At 50.3% G+C, this 16,326-nt stretch overlaps 1 protein-coding gene across 1 annotated transcript in view; it reads right to left on the reverse strand.

The window, feature by feature from the left end:
* The window catches only part of Cotl1 (coactosin like F-actin binding protein 1), a 33,806-nt gene that overhangs the window by 14,193 nt on the left and 3,287 nt on the right, over window positions 1–16,326 (reverse strand). Inside the window, exon 3 of the mRNA XM_027410746.1 lies at window positions 430–587. Coding sequence (XP_027266547.1) covers window positions 430–587 — 158 coding nt within the window. The remainder of the gene's footprint in view (window positions 1–429; window positions 588–16,326) is intronic.

Genomic DNA, 16,326 nt, shown 5'->3' on the forward strand with positions numbered 1-16,326 from the left:
CCCACAAACAAACAGCCTCACTGTCTGTGGTGCTGTGGATACTACTATTGTCATGCTTTAGTTAACAAACTGTGACAACATACCCCACTGTCAACCACTTGGTGAATGTGCTCCGAGCAAGTGTGAGCAGTGTCCCCATGCCATGTGCTGTCCTGGGAAAGATCCCCATGGCCACTGCTGGGACCCACCCACAATGGGACAGGCAGTGGCCTCCACTCTGGTCATCTTGTCAGCCCCCTTCTCTGTGGGCTGCTGGCTGTGCAGAGCTGGATATCCAGCAGCTATGTTTCTATGGAGTGACATCAAGGAGGCAGAGTTCTGGTCCTGGCTGGCACCATGAACAATGTTAAGAAGTTTCCCAGAGTCCCCCCCATACCCTCTATCTCAACTGGGTGGTGACCCTTGATCACATGCAGCAGAACACGTTACCTGCACCACCTCCTTCACCAGCGTCTTGTCGGTCCCCGTCTTGGCTCTCTGCAGGCCACTCACATCCTCCCCAATCCACGTGATGAGGGCAAACTTGGACCTTTTGCTCATGGCATCGCCGGTGGTAAAGCGTACAAAGGCAAACAGCCGGACATCATCTGTGGCCAAAACAGAGAGAGTATGGCACTCGGTAAGGACTTCCTGACACCATCACCCTGGGGAGAAGCCATGAGTCACAGGTGTGCCCAGTAAGAAGGTGAAAGAACTGGCCCGGCACTGGTGGCCCACACCTTGAACCCAGCACTCGGGAGGCAGAGGCAGGCGGGTCTCTGTGAGTTGGAGGCCAGCCTGGTCTATAAAGCTACACAGAGAAACCCTGTCTCAAAAAGACAAAAAAAAAAAAAAAAAAAAAAAAAAAAAAAAAAAGGAAGGTGGAAACAAGTGTGTATCCACAGACCTCGGCAATGTTCTCCCTGATGCCTGTTTCACGGATGGAAAGTGGAAGCATAGCCTGGTCATGTGACAATCCCAGGTGAGACAGGTAGCTGGAGGAATGCTGGGATTTGCACTCAGGCCTCCCTGGCTGTCACCTCTATGATCTTCAGGGGCCAAGGCTAAAAACATGAATGTTATTTAGGGATCCCCTCAGGCTGGGAATGCAGCTCAATGGGTACAGTGCCCACCTAGCATGCCTGAGGCTCTGAGTTCAATCCCCGGCACTTCATAAACCAGTGAGATGGTGCACACCTGCAATCCCAGCATTTGGGAGGTAGAGGCAGGAGACTCAAAAGCTCAAGGCCAGCTATCAGAGATACTATCTCAGAAAGCAAGTTGCCAAATAATCTTTAAGGTTCTACTTGGAATGGGAAAGCCACTCTGGAGAGACAAGAGCCAATACAAGCAAGGGTGCCTGTGACAGGGCAGTGAGATCCATGACATCTTCCAGCTGCAAAGTTAGGCTACTTAGGCTGCTTACATTATGCATGCTCGTTTTCAAGAAAACACCTTGGGTGGTTTCTCTACTGAGCTACATCAGAGCTCTTTTGTATAGTCACTTTGCAACCTCTCCCACAGCCCACACCAAGCCACAACCTTGCCAAGTCCCATCCACTGCCTACCCTGACATTTCATCTGAGAGAGGCAGTGGTGGCGCACACCTTTAACCCCAGCACTCAGGAGACAGAGACAGGCGGATCTCTGTGAGTTTGAGGCCAACCTGGTCTATAAAGTGAGTTCCAGGACAGCCAGGGCTATACAGAAACTGTCTCAAAAAAAAAAAAATGGGGGGGGGGAGAGGACTCAATAAGTCACTGTGGTTCGGGTGTCCTATAAACTACAGGGTGTTATACAATATCCCTGGCCTTCATCACCAAAAACCAGAGTATCCAAGTTGTGACAGGCAAAGAACATTGACACACCCTCAGCTATCTCCTAGGAGTAGAACCACCTGTCCACTTGTGGGGTGGGAGATGTATCCATGAAGGCAATGTTGCATGCACAGAGGTCAGAGAATGACTTTGCCAAGTCTGTTCTCTCCTTTTACCATATTGGTACCAGGCCTGGTGGCAAGCGCCCTTACCCACTGAGCTGTCTTGCCAGCCCAAGCAGTTTGTTGTACTCGTATGACAGTATTGTAGAGATACTCTATATTTAATTTTTTCTTCAAAGCCTGGATGTTTGACAGTTGGAAACTTACAAAAATGTCACTAGTAAAACAGCGCGCTAGAGCATGCGTGCGTGCACACACACCATTTTAAAGGACACAACTGTGCAACCATTGCCACGGCCTAATTCTAGAACATTCTCATCATCCAAAAAGGAAACTCAGACCCAGGAATAGCTGCTCCCATGCTAACACAGCCCCCTGCAACCACTAAACCTGTCCCTGTATTTGCCTGGACCACCGATCTAGACAGTTACAGAGTGATATCATGTCACACGGGGCCTCTGGGGACCAAGTTCTTCACTCACTGTGTTCTCAGGGCTCACCTGTGTATTGTACACACAGAAAAACCTCAGGTGCTGTGCTTTAGGTGCTGTCTACTTTGTTTTGAGACAAGGTCTCCCACTGACCTGAAACTTACAAAGTGTGCTAGGCTGGCCAGCCAGTGAGCCCCAAGGATACTCCTGCCTCTGCCTCCCCAGTGCTGGAATCCATGCTGGCTTCTGATGTGGGCTCTGGGAATGGAACACAGGGCCTCAGGCACTTCACTGACTGAGCTGGCTCAGAAACACCCTTTATTTCTATGACTCCCTTAGGACCCAGAACATTCCATGGCATGATTGTCTGCCCATCATCTGATGGATATCAGAGCTGCTTCCAAAATGGCAGTTCCACTCTGCCCATCATCTATGAAGAGGGGCCATTCAAGCTATAGACCTAGTTGGCTCACCAGATAGAAGCTTCTATCTGAAGCTACTGCCATGGTGCACAGATGCCAGGGTGCTGTTGTGTGGCCCAGGGTTAATCTTGAACTCTTGAAGATGAAGGCTTCTAGGTTGCAGGGACACAGGTCTTGTGGCTGATGCAGACATACAGCGGGGGACATGAGTAGCAGAGTGCATTTCCCAGCATGAGAAGGGTGGGGGTGTAGGCAGTGTTTTAGGCACTGTGTCCCAATATCCAGCAGTGAAATGCTTTACTGAATTTCACCCTTGGCCTACAGGGGAGGCAGGCACCCATCCCAGCCACCTCCCCACCAGCCTCACACAAAAGACCACCAGTGTCCGTTTCCACAGCAACAGCTTCTCAGCTCTGCAGTGTCAATGTGGACTCTTGGGCCCAGCGACTGTGGGTCACTGCCAAAGGCTCTGTGTGGGGCAGTGGTTGGAGCCCCTGACCTCACCCTCCATTCAGCCAAGAGTAGAGCCTGCCAGAGGTGTCAGCTCTCCCTGCCTGCCTCTCCTTGTATCACCCTCCCTGAGTGTTGATCATCTTGTGCCACAAGGGACTTTCACAAGGTGGCCCTCAAGTCTCTCTCATACATTTCAGATACTCTATCCACTACAGCCACCATGGTTTTTTCTAAAATTTTATTTAATTGTATTTCTTATTATGAGTGTGTGTAAATGATGTGGGTGGGGTATGTGCATAGGGGTCAGAGAATAAATCTCTGGAGAGAGTTCCCTCCTTCCACCTTTAAGTAGGTTCTGGGGATTCAGCTTAGGTTGTCAGACTTGTGTGGCAATCACCTTTACCCACCGAGCCATCTTGCCAGCCCCTTGATTTCCTTTGAAGAGCCACTAACAATCAACCAGTAAAACTTGTGTCTGAAGGACTACCCCATGCACAGAGAGTAAGTCACACACACCCCTTAAGGCATTGGGAACCTTCCAGAACCCCATACTGACTTCCTTTAAACAATCATGGGGGAGGGAGGGAGGCCACACATGGAGTGACTGGCTGAGTGCTTATCTAGCCGCAGTATGTTCAAGAAGACTGCTGACAGGCACATTTTCAGAAATCCGGAGTGACATTGCACTTATGAATGCTGGACACTAGAGACCTGGCCAGACAGGATGTCAGCTGAGGGCGGGCAGAAGGCCTGTGGGTCTCAGCATCATTTTTACCACTGCTTCAAAGCCCTGGGCTGTCACTGCCACTCTGACAGCTTGGGAGAGCAAGTGGCCCTTTTGGGAAGTCCATTTCCACTCCTTTCTCCAAACAGAAGGCTTAGAAGCTGTGAGAGCACACACCCTACCCACTTCTCAGACAAGAGAATGGAAGCATGGGAGACCAGGAGGAACTTCTCCATGGGTGGCAAACTGTCCTGAAGGCTGGCACCTGGACCTGCTGTCATCCCCTCAGTGACACTCTGTCCCCAGTGAGACTTGGGTGGTTAGGAACCAGAAGTCGCTTCCCTGCAAAGTCAAGAACCATGGTACTTAGTCAAAGCCGAGTCCTAGCCTTTAGACACACGGGAACCAAAGGCTCTGTGCTCTGCTGAAATGGAAACTCTGGAGGAAGCTCAGGACCTGAGCTTGAACCACCCCTGGGGTGACTCTGATGGCCAAAGCTTGAGAGCCACCATGGAAAGAATAAGGCAAGGTGGGGACTGATGGATGGAACACTGCAGCTAGTGGGAACAAAAGAGCTCCAGTGCCAAAAAGCAGAAGTACTCAGAGCTCAGCCCCACCCCTTCCTCCTGTCCTACGCGCCCCCTCCCCATTTTAAAGAAGTGACCAGGCCAGGCTTTCTGAAAGGCCTGGTCCCCTTTTCAACATGACTCTCTGCAGGATCAGAGACATAACCACCAAAGGTGACAGGACTGTCCCTAAGACTTAACCACAGAAGAAAAAGAGGATTCTGAGCAGAGTCATAGGGAATCCAGACCCTCTTCAGACTACCTTCCTGCTCATCTAATGTGTCTATAACTGGGGTGTGTATTACAAATCCACTTTAATCCCATCTGATGGGGAACATCTCTGAGAGTAAGATGAGGCCAGGCCCATGCTGGAGGGTTGACACAAGTTCTGTGCTCTCTCTCCCTATGCATGCCAGGCCCAGGGTGACTGACTGCACAGGACATTCCACACTCCATCTCCAGTTCAGAAACTGTGAGGGTTCCTCATACAGTGAGCTTTTCTCATGAAAGCTACAGGGTTAATTAGACCCTACCCAGAAAACCTGCATCTCCTCACAGGCTGATCTCTTTGAAAGCTGTGGGATCAGGGGGAACAGCCAATACAGGTTCCTGCTTGCAAGGATCCCGGCCTCCATCTACTGAGCAGTCCAGAAACAATAGTGGGGAGCCAGTGGACATGCTCAATGCACTGCCCGGCCCAGGGCACTGCCTGACCCAGGGCACTGCCCCACCCAGAGCACTGCCTGACCTAGGGGACTGTCTGACCCAGAGCACTCACTGTCTGACCTGGGGCACTGTCTGACCCAGGGCACCACCTGACCCAGTGCCCAACCTGACCCAGTGCCCAACCTGACTCAGGGCACTCACTGCCTGACCCGGGGCGCTCACTGCCTGACCCGGGGCGCTCACTGCCTGACCCGGGGCTCTCACTGCCTGACCCGGGGCGCTCACTGCCTGACCCGGGGCGCTCACTGCCTGACCCCGGGCTCACTGCTGACCCGGGGCTCTCACTGCCTGACCCGGGCGCTCACTGCCTGACCGGGGGCTCTCACTGCCTGACCCGGGGCTCTCACTGTCTGACCCGGGGCGCTCACTGCCTGACCCGGGGCGCTCACTGTCTGACCCAGGGCGCTCACTGCCTGACCCGGGGCGCTCACTGCCTGACCCGGGGCACTGCTTTCTTCTAACGTCCCTTTACTCCATGATAGCCTCTGCCACCATTCTCCTGCTTTATCACCAAATGTGCCCCTCTCCCCATCAGTGACCCCTCCCCATATCTACCTTCTCCCCCACCTGTGCCTGCCCTAAGTCTCCCTTCTAGTCTAGGAGGGAGGAAGGATTTAGGTGACATGGAGGGAGTCCCTAGCAAGAGTAAAGAAGACAGCCAGCTGTCTTGGATGTTGGGCAGGGACAGCAATAGGGACGTAGGAGGAATGGAGTGACAACAAAGGAGGGAGTGGCCATAAAGGGGCTGGGAAAATGGATAACAGGGAAGTAAGAATTTCTGCAATCTACAAAGCCACTAGAACAGGCTGCTTCAGTGATGTCTCCCAAAGAACTACCAGCATAGAGCCCCCCCCCCCCCATGCTGATCGATGAGCGAGCAACTCATCTCCCCTCCCACCCAAATTTGAAACCTCAGTGGGCTCAGGTTGGGACTCATCCCCTCTCCCCCCACCTCTCACCACAGAGTACCCCCACACTGCATCATCACTGACCAAGGAAGGCCCTGCCTTCTTGCAAAAGGCTGCCAGTCTCCTGCTATTGCCCAGAGCCTTCCCTGAAGCTTCAGGACCAAGGAGCTGCCACATGTCACTCCCTAACACTCAGCCAGCTTTCAGTGACTTCCCTCGTCACACACAACACACACTATGTGTAGAATAAGCAGAAATATGAATGAGCAAAAACAAAGCTGCACCCAGAATGGGCTCTGAAGACGTTCTGATCTTTTGATCAAGAGCCTCACTGCTTAGCTAGCCTGGAACTCATTACATAGCCCAAACTAACCTCAAACTTGTAGCAATGCTTCCTGCCTCAGCCTCCCAAGCGCTGTCTTTGCAGAAGTAACCTACCAAATGTGGCATCTTTTAAGCATGAGAACCATCTGTCCAGTCATCCTGTCCCCGTGCCAGGGACGGCATAGGCAGTGTATGAATGAACCATGGGCCAACAGAGAGTAGAGAAAAGGAGAATGATTTTTGCTATTTCTGCCCTGAAGCTAAACTTCAAAGCAAGACAAAAGGAGAAAGAGGAAAGCAGAAGGACCCGGCCCAGAGCCCAGATCAGCTCACACAACTCCTGACCTTCCTCACAGCCTGAGAAGTTGTGCAAACAAAGCTCAGAAAGGGGAAACCACCCCCACACTAAAGAGCTAAGCAGTCATCTTCCCAAGGGGAGGAGGCTGCATGCTGGAGAGGAGGGCTTCAGGCTGGAGGGGAGGAGGCTGCAGTTGGGGTGGGGATGGGGTGCAAGCTGGAGGGAAGGAGGGTACAGTCAGAGTGGGGGGGGAGGTGCAGGCTGGAGGGGAAGAGGCTACAGTTGAGGTGGGGAGATGGGGTTGCAGGCTGGAGGGGAGGCCTGCAACTCCAGGAAGCTGGGAGGAAGCGGAAAGAACTTTGACATCCTGCCAAATCCCAGAGGCAGCTGGACACAGGCATTTCATCCTAGCTCCTGTAGGGCCATCCAGAGAGTACAGCCCCTAAAGGCGTGAGGATCTCTTTCCATCACAGGGGAAGGAGGCTGACATAGTCCTCATTCATATGACAGAAGCTGTATTACTAAAGGCACACCCCCCTCCTCCCCTCAGTTCCCACTATACTCTTGAGTATAGTGTAATATATATATATATATATTATATACTAGATAGATAGAGATAGATAGATACATAGATAGATAGATAGATAGATAGATATAGATATATATTCTATCCTAACACCAAAAAAAAATGGATGGATGGATGGATGGATGGATGGATGGATGGATGGATGAAGCCAAAAGTAGAAGCCTCAGGCTGACTTGAAATTGCAAGGAAAATGCTAGGCAACAAATATCTCTTTGTTCATGACCACACAGCAGCCCCTGGTTATCCAGGACAAAACAAATGCACTAGCATCCTCTGGTCCCAAAAATACACACATACACACACACATACACACACACACACACACACACACACACACACACACACACACCACATACACGCGCACATATCTATTTTTAAAGACAGGGTCTCATGTAGCCCAGATTGGCCTCAAACCCATATATAGCCTAGGATGACCTGAACTTCTGTTCCTCTGCCTCCACCTCCTGAGTCCCAGGACATGTACCTAGTTTATAAGGTGCTGGGAGTGAAACCCAAGGCTTTTATTCTACCTGGCAATTATTCTACCAACAGAGCTATATCTCTAGCTTCTCAGAAGGCTGAAGCAGGAAGATTGCAAGTTCAAGGCCCATCTGGTCAACTTAATAGGATTTATTTGAAAGTGAAAAGTAAAAACAGGGCTAGAATGTAGCTCAGTGGTAGAACCTTGCCTATCGGTGGGTGAGCAAGGACCTGAGTTCAGTCCCTATAAACCCAGAACTGAAGGCTCTGTCCCCAAAGGCTTATTTTCTCAGAGGATGGGAGACTGGGTCTCCAGTGTGATCTCATGGGCATCTGTGTGTATAGTTTTGTATCTTCGATCACATGGCATAAACTGTATGAGTACCCCCCCAGCAGTACCTCCCCTACCACCCCACCCCACAGCAGCCCTTACCCCTACCCCACCCCAGCAGCCCAAACCATCCCTGGTTTACTGGGTTCTCATCAAACACCAGTGACTCAGCTTTCCTAGCCTGACAAAGAACACAAGAAGGTACATGGAGGAAATGGAAGATAGAGCCCCAGGGAACAAGCTGACCCGGAGACCCAAATAACACAGAGAGCCCCAGGCTTCCCCAGGACACAGCACAGGTGTTTGCTCTAATCAGTTATCTCCCTCATTCTTAAATGGAAGATAAAGTGCTGAGAAGCATCTAAGCCAGACACCCTAGGGCCAGTATGGGGTGTGGGACATGACCGCTAGAGCACTGGCAGCCTTTGCAAGCACCCATTTGTATTCTTGGGTTTGTTCTTTGTAGTTTTGCTAAGTCAGTCATTGGACAAGCACACAGCCAACCTGTGATTTGGAGACTACTGAGTAAGACACAGCTCCTACCCTCAAAAGATAATCTATAAGTACAATGATACTAACACCTGAACAGCTGTTACCTGGGTGTTATTGGAACATCAAAGGAAGAAGGAAATTAGCTCTTTCTGAGGACTGTGATCAAGGAAGGCCTCATGGATGGGGTCTTATTTGATACAAATCTTAAAAGCTAACTTGGCCCAGAGAAGGTCTCATGTAGCTCAGGCTGGACTGAGAACTGTGTAGTCAAGGATGACCTTGAACTCCTGATTCTCCTGCCTCCACCTCCCAAGTGACTGAATGACTGGATTACAACATGCACCACTATGTCCACTTTGTACAGTGATGAGAACTGAACCCAGGGTCTCCTGCAACCTAGACAAGCACTCTACCAGTGGAGCCAGAGACTAGAAGGCTACATTCTGTTCTTATTAATCCTAGCGCCCAGCTGGTGTCTGGCACATGGCACACTCTCTGTGGTCCCGAGAGTTTTCAGTCTTAGTGTCAATGTTCAGTGCAGTGGGAGGTGCCATTCCCCCTGGGCACTGTCAGCGTGACTTCTATCCCCAGAGAACAAGCAGAGATGCAGAGAGAGCTCAGGGGCCACCTAGAAGCTGACAGCATTTGCACACTGGCCTTAAACCAAAGGACATGGAGAGGTTGAAGCATCCACACACAGCTGCTGGCTTGGGTGAAGCTGTGAGGAGGGGGGCATGACTCTTGCATGTATCACCAAGCAAGATCACACAGGAGGGCACGGCTGCTCTAGCCAAGGGGATGTGGAGAAGTCCCCTCTATCTCCAGACAGTAACACAGCCTGCTTCCTCAGTGCACTCTGGTGACAGGAACAAGCCCCTGGGCTGGCCTGATACATATCAAGTTTTGCAAGTGGCTAGACAATCTCAGCATAAAGGCTCATACCTATCATTACAACACTCTGGTGGCTGAGGCAGGAGGATTGTGGCCTTGAGTCCAGCCTGTGCTACATGGAGAGACTATGTTAAAAAAGGGAGGGAAGGAAGGAGTTAGTAAGATGGTAATGAAGGCAAGAACACCAGTGGTAACCATGGCAACCACAGGGCGCCAACAGAGACTGCAGAGCAACATGCAGGAAGGTGAAATGGGCTGGGTGCTGGAGGATGCACCTAACGCCACAGAGCAGCCAGTCCCAGGGGAAACAGGTCTGTGGGCAGGCAGAATCCACCCTGGGACTGATGACAAGTAGGCCATAGGGAAGCCTTAAGGGTGTGCAGCCAGAGGACCCCAGTGCCCCTTAATGGCCTGGGCTGCTTGAGCTGGGTCCTATCACTTTCCAACATGGCCTCACTTTAGGACTATCCTTTGCCAGCTTGGGGCAGGGGGCTTCCCTCTTTCTTTACAATTTAAACTTTATTTTGTTTAATTTCTTGTCTGCCTAACATCAATGTTCTGACCCTCAGAACCTGTGGCAGTGACCTCACATGGCAAAGGGGACTCTACCAATATAACTTGGTGGAAGACAGGATGAGGGATGACCCTGGGGTACTGGCTTGGCTAAATGCTATCACTAGGTCCTAACTGGAGAAAAGAGAGGTAGGAGAGTCAGGACAAGCAGTTGGCATGAGAAAGAACTAAACAGACACTACTGGCTTTTAAGGAGAAAGAAGAGGACAGAGACAAGGGCACAGGAAAGTCACCATTAGCCACTGTTCTTATTAATACTATTGACTTGCTCATTATTGACAAGGACGAGAAGAAACAATAGAAGACAAAATCAAGCAACAGGAAGTGCAGGAGGACTGATGGGAGACCAGCAAAGCTGGAAACACTATCAGAGCCTAGAAGTGGCGCAGTATTACGAGTTCCTGGCCAGCCAGGACTGCCCAGATCCTGCCTCTATATAAATAAATAAACAAGCTGGGCCCACTAGGGCAGGCCTATCAGTCCAGTTACTAGGAAGGCTGAGATAGGAGGAGTCTTAAGTTCAAAACCCTCCTGGGCAACTTGGCTAGACTCTATTTCAAAATGAAAAGAGGAAGAAGAGGACTGGGGCTGCAGCTGGATGGTAACACTTCCCTGAATGCTACCATGGCTCAATCCTCAGTACTGCCTCCCCAAGCACCAGATCTACTGCAGGTTAATTCCAAAGTGCTGCGATGACATAAATATTAAAAGGCAATATAAAATCCCACACTCAGAAACTGGCCTCTGGGGACTGATGCTCTGAGGCCGCCAGCCGACTCTGAAAGTAAGAGGGAGAGGCACTCTGGGACACAGGGTAGCAGGAAGATGCCTGGCATGGGGCCAAAGCAGTCATGTGGTCAGGGGCATTGACAGGGGCTATTTGCTCTGCACTGGTTACTAGGTTATCACTTCAGAAAGGGACAGTGGGACTTTCTGTGCAGGCTCAGCCCTCAGATGTGGCTGGGAACCACCTAGGCAATAGTGGAATGTGGTGCTGTCCACGTATTCCCGTGTGCTTCCAAAAGAGTAGCACGAAACAGACCAGGCTCCTGTTCCAGGCTCAGATCCTAGTAGGGATAGAAAGGGGCATGTGGGCGTGGCCTCAGCTATTGCTCATGCTCCAAGGAGTTCTGGCCTCCAGAACACGAGGCTGTTCTGCTTATGGCCTGTCTATGAAACCTCTGACTGCTTGACTCCCCAAAGATGCAGACTAGGGCCATGCAGCCCTAAAGTCTGCAGTCACTCCTCAACCAATGAAGGGAGACATAAACCTAAGGTAGTAGTGTACCCCAGCTTCCTAGCAGATCCTCAAGGGTCCCAGCAGATGCCATTTTGGGTACCTACACCCTCACCAGCTGGCTCAAGTTCCCTTTACTGCTTCTCCTCCCTCATGCCTGCCTCACCCAACCCACACCCCTGTTCCCACTTCTTGAATCTATCCCCCAGACCCCTGGCCTGCACCCACCTAACTTAAAACAGTGCTCAGGAGAACACCAGGCAGCCTGGGTGGACAGAAAGTAGCTGGGGCTACAGGTTTAGACTGTCCTAAGCTGAGGCTAGCTCTTTTCAATGGACACAGTGGGGCACAGAGAAGCTAGGTGACTTGCCAAGGTCACAAAGCTTACATGGAGTAGAGCTTGGAGGCCAGGCAGCATGGGTTTCCTTCTCCAAGTGGAAACAGAAGGCTGGAGAGCCAGCACTTACAGAAGCCATGACTCAGGCCAGTTACTGAAACAACACACTCATAGGGGAAAGCTTAGGCTTTGGCTCCCATGGTCAATACCAAGATGAACATCACCAAGAAGTAAAGTCTCTTCATGACCTTGCCATGGGATCTCTCTCTCTCTCTCTTTCTCTCTCTTTCTCTCTCTTTCTCTCTCTGTCTGTCTCTCTGTCTCTGTCTCTGTCTCTCTCTCTCTCTCTGTCTCTGTCTCTCTCTCTCTCTCTCTCTCTCACACACACACACACACACACACACATGAGTGCATGCTATCTATATATGTTACCAGCACCATTAGGACAAGGGTGACATTTACCCTGGCCTTAACAAGTGTGTATAGAAGCCATCCTGGAAAGCAAAATGGAGGAAGACAGAGCAGGCAGGAAGACTCCCACAAGGTCTAAGAAGAGAGCGGTGGGGCTGCAGGGGGCAGGGCTTCAGCATGCAGATCTTCCACTGTCCACCCGACATGGCAAAGGAAATGGGCAGACACTTGGTGGCAAAACAAAGTAATGCTGCCTACAGGTGTTGCTGTTTTGAGTCCATTTTAGATGGGAGACATTTAGGAAAAGACACTACGGATGCCAGGATCTAGGTACCAGTAAGGCCAGAGGTGTGTGTGTGCTAGTTAGCTAGCCTGTCCTGAAGGGCATTCCAGGTCATTCCCAGCACAGGGGCCTTCTGGACAAAAGCCATAAAAATGCAATGGGGGGGCGGCAAAGTCACCTAGAGCTGGAGGACCAGGACCTAGAGCCAAGGACAGGACCCAAGTCAGCCCAGAGGCCTTATTCAGTAAATTTAGTAATGGGAGACAAGACCACCTAAAAGGGTGGAGCCCTGAGGGCTTTCAGACTGACAGGCAAGAAGGAGAAGGGGCAGAAGGAAGAAAGGGCAGTGAAGAAGTCCCAACCAGCCAGGCAGAGGGAAGGGGCAGGGCAAAAGAAATGGACAGGGCAGAGGGAGGGGGACAGAGCCGAGGGAGGGGGCAGGGTAGAGAGAGGGGGCAGGGTAGAGAGAGGGGACAGGGCTTTTTTTCTGAAGACTGAGGTCTCTGGTGACACCAGAAGAGGTAAGTAAAGTGTGTGTGTGTGTGTGTGTGTGTGTGTGTGTGTGTGTGTGTGTGTGGTGGTGGTGGTGGTGGGGGGGCAAGGGGTTGGGCCTGGGGGCAGCTTGTGCTTTTAATCCCAGCAGATAAAAGCAGGTGGACTGATGACTTCGGGCCAGCCTGGTCTACACAACAAGTTCTATGCCATCCAGGACTCCACAGTGAGAAAGTCTTAAAAAAAAAAAAAAAAAAAAAAAAAAAAAAAAAAAACACCAACAACCTGGGAAGGGAACGTTGGGAGGTGTTTATAGCACCAGAGGGAAGACTCCCAAGACTGCATCAGCTCCTGAGGGTGGAGATTAAAGGAGTTTCTAAAGAGAGGGGCACCGACTACCCATGAGGAAGACAGATAGCTCCCAGCCTATACCTTCAAACATGTCCATAAACCTAAAGGCAAGAACAAATTTCACCAAGCTGTAAAGTCAAAGGGCTTACACAAAGCCCATGTATTCAGCAACAGAATGTAGGGGAAACATCAGTGGAGACTGAACAGTATCCAAGCTACTCACCACCCTTGAAGGTAAATAAAATAAGGCTTGGTCCTCATATCTTAATCATGGCACTCAGGGATTATTTTAAGACTACAAGGCCAAAAAATAAAAAAGAGGGAGGGAGGCTTGGATTCAGCCACTGACACCAAGAGGATGCTGGCCCTGCATTCCCATCCTTAAAGGCCGGGCATTGGCGGCACACACCTTTAACCCCAACACTCGGGAGGCAGAGGCTGGTGGATCTCTGTGAGTTCAAGGCCAGCCTGGTCTCCAGAGTGAGTGCCAGGATAGGCTCCAAAGCTAGACAGAGAAACCCTTCAAGTATGGCTGGATCAAGGGTGTAAACCTTGTCAACTGGTCTCCAATCCTGACCTTTGCCTGAGCTGTCTACAGGTTCTCTGTCTGAGGCAAATTGGTCCTGTGAGCTCCAACCCTTCATTACTCTCTCCAGGTTTAATCCCAGAGAAAGATTAAAGGATTCTTTCCTAAGAGCCCCGTCCAAAGTCTCAGTTCCAGGAGCAGGCCTGATCAGCTTGAGGAGTCAGTCATGTGAGCCCCCAACCTTGAGCTAATCAGTGTGGTGAGGATGGCTTGCTCAGATTGGCTAAGTCTGGGTCACGTGTCATCTGATAGCCATTTTCCTCCAACCTTTCTGCCAAAGGACAGGATGCAGGCCAGTGTCCTCAGCCAAAGAGGCTTCAGGCTATTCCACTGTGGGCTGACCCTCTAGAGGACCATGGGAGTCTCACCTACCCTCCCCTTCACTCAGCACCTCTGCCAACCAAGCTTCATTGCTGACACTCTCCCTTCTCCCGGGACCACCCTACACATCCAGTTTACTTCGACCTGACTGGGCCAGGCACCTCCTAAGACTGCAATGCTGGAGCTTTAAACATATTGAGCATCTACTTTATGCAGGCAGCGCTTCTTTTTTTTTTTAAATTATTTTATTTTATGTGCATTGATGTTTTACCTACAAGTATGTCTGTGTGAGGGTGTTGGAACTGGAGTTACAGACATTTGTGAGCTGCCATGTAGGTGATGGAAACTGAACTTGGGTCCTCTGGAAGAGCAGCCAGCTCTTAACCGCTGAGCCATTTCTCCAGCCCGAAGACAGTGCTTCTATACCCTGTCACTTTATCATAGATGCAGAAACAGAGAATGTGGGAGTCCTGCCCAAGGTCACACAGCACAGCCAGGCTTCAGTTAGAGGAAGATCAGATCCTTCAGCTGTGCAGTTCCCCACAGGCTCTAAAATCTACACCAGAACACTGGACGCATTCCCAGAAGCCTGCCTGGGATCTTTCCTGAAGAAAACTGTCTTGCCTGGAAGACTTTGAGTCTATCAGGAAGACTGGTTAGACAATGTTGCAATTGTCAGGATATTATGTAGCCATTTTAAAGGAGCTGCAGGAAAAAAAAGAAAAACAGAAGGTAGTAGAGACAAGGGAGGTAGCTCAACCCCAGCTGGGAAGGTGGGTGGTCCAATACCCACAGTCTGGTTGCATTTTGGATCAGAAAATACATATAGAGAAATATTTCAAGAATATGGACAAAAACTAGGTCCATGGTCATGTGGTCAATCGTATGGGGGACCATGAGACATCTGCTGGTTGCAGGAATTTCTATACTGTGACATGTCCCCTGGATTCCCAGAATAAGTCCACAGAGTAGCCACTGGTGCACAAAATGAATGATGAAGACGGATGGCAACACACATAACAGGGGGAACTCACTTATGAATGGTCTTCACCTCTTCTTTGCACTAAGCTTCTGAATAGTCTAAAAGACTCTTGGACCACTGTGGGGCAGTTGAGAAAGCATTTACTATACAAGCATGAGGACCTGAGTCTAGATTCCCAGCAATCACATAAAAACTGGATGTGGTAGCATAGTAGTAAGCCCCGGGGTCCACTGGTCATCTAGAGGTGAGCTCCAGGTTCAGTATAAGACACTGTCTCAAAGAACAAGGCAACAAACTAGCAAAATGGTTCAGCAGATGACAGTGCCTGTTCTCAAGCCTGATGGCCTGAGTTTGATCCCTGGAACCCAGGTAGCAGAAGGAGAGAACTGACTCACACAGTCCACTGCCCTGCACATGTGCACCGTGGTATGTGTATGTATGGGAGGGAGCACACACACACACATACACAAATTTTAAAACAAAGTAGGGAGTGATAAAGGAAACATTAACACTGACCTCTGGACTAAACATAAATGGGCATGCATACACATGCACCCACGCATATATGTTCACACACACAAAGACTCTTGAGCTGCCTGTACAGTACAAAGACAAAATGTGACTCCAGACAGTTGGAACTTCTGCCTTGTCACCCATGCCAGATCTATGAACCCCTTCTACAGTTGTCACGTGAATGACACATCCTCTCTGGTTGGCTCACCTCTGTGACTGAGCTTGATGCTGCCTGACTCCACATGGCTCTCTGGGTTCCCAAAGTCCCTGGCCCAGCTCAGCTGTTTCCCCATCCCCGAACAAAACACCAATCCTACTCATTGGCATTTCAAGACTCACTGCAACCTAAGTATATACTCCTGCTGATTCCATGATGGCAGAAGGGTCACCAGATGGGCAGCTTGCCTGCTTCAGGAAATGGATCTGAACCCAGAACATTGGCACAGCCTGAACCCTTCAGCACCATGGCAACCGCTTCTCTCCATGGACTGAGCAGCTACTGAAAACAGACCCAGGCTAAAGTTAGTGCCACAGGAGGCCATAACAGGCAGGATGTGGGCAGCCCCACTGTGTGCTGGGATAGGCACTCACTAACAGTCTCAGAATGGAAGCCACAGGAGTCAAAGTAACTTTGTTAACTAATATTTATATAGTAATTCTTTTATTAATTATTATGTAGTTATTAAGAAG

Source organism: Cricetulus griseus, chromosome 3 (genome assembly GCF_003668045.3).
Source record: "Cricetulus griseus strain 17A/GY chromosome 3, alternate assembly CriGri-PICRH-1.0, whole genome shotgun sequence".
In the NCBI taxonomy this organism is placed as follows: Eukaryota; Metazoa; Chordata; class Mammalia; order Rodentia; family Cricetidae; genus Cricetulus; species Cricetulus griseus.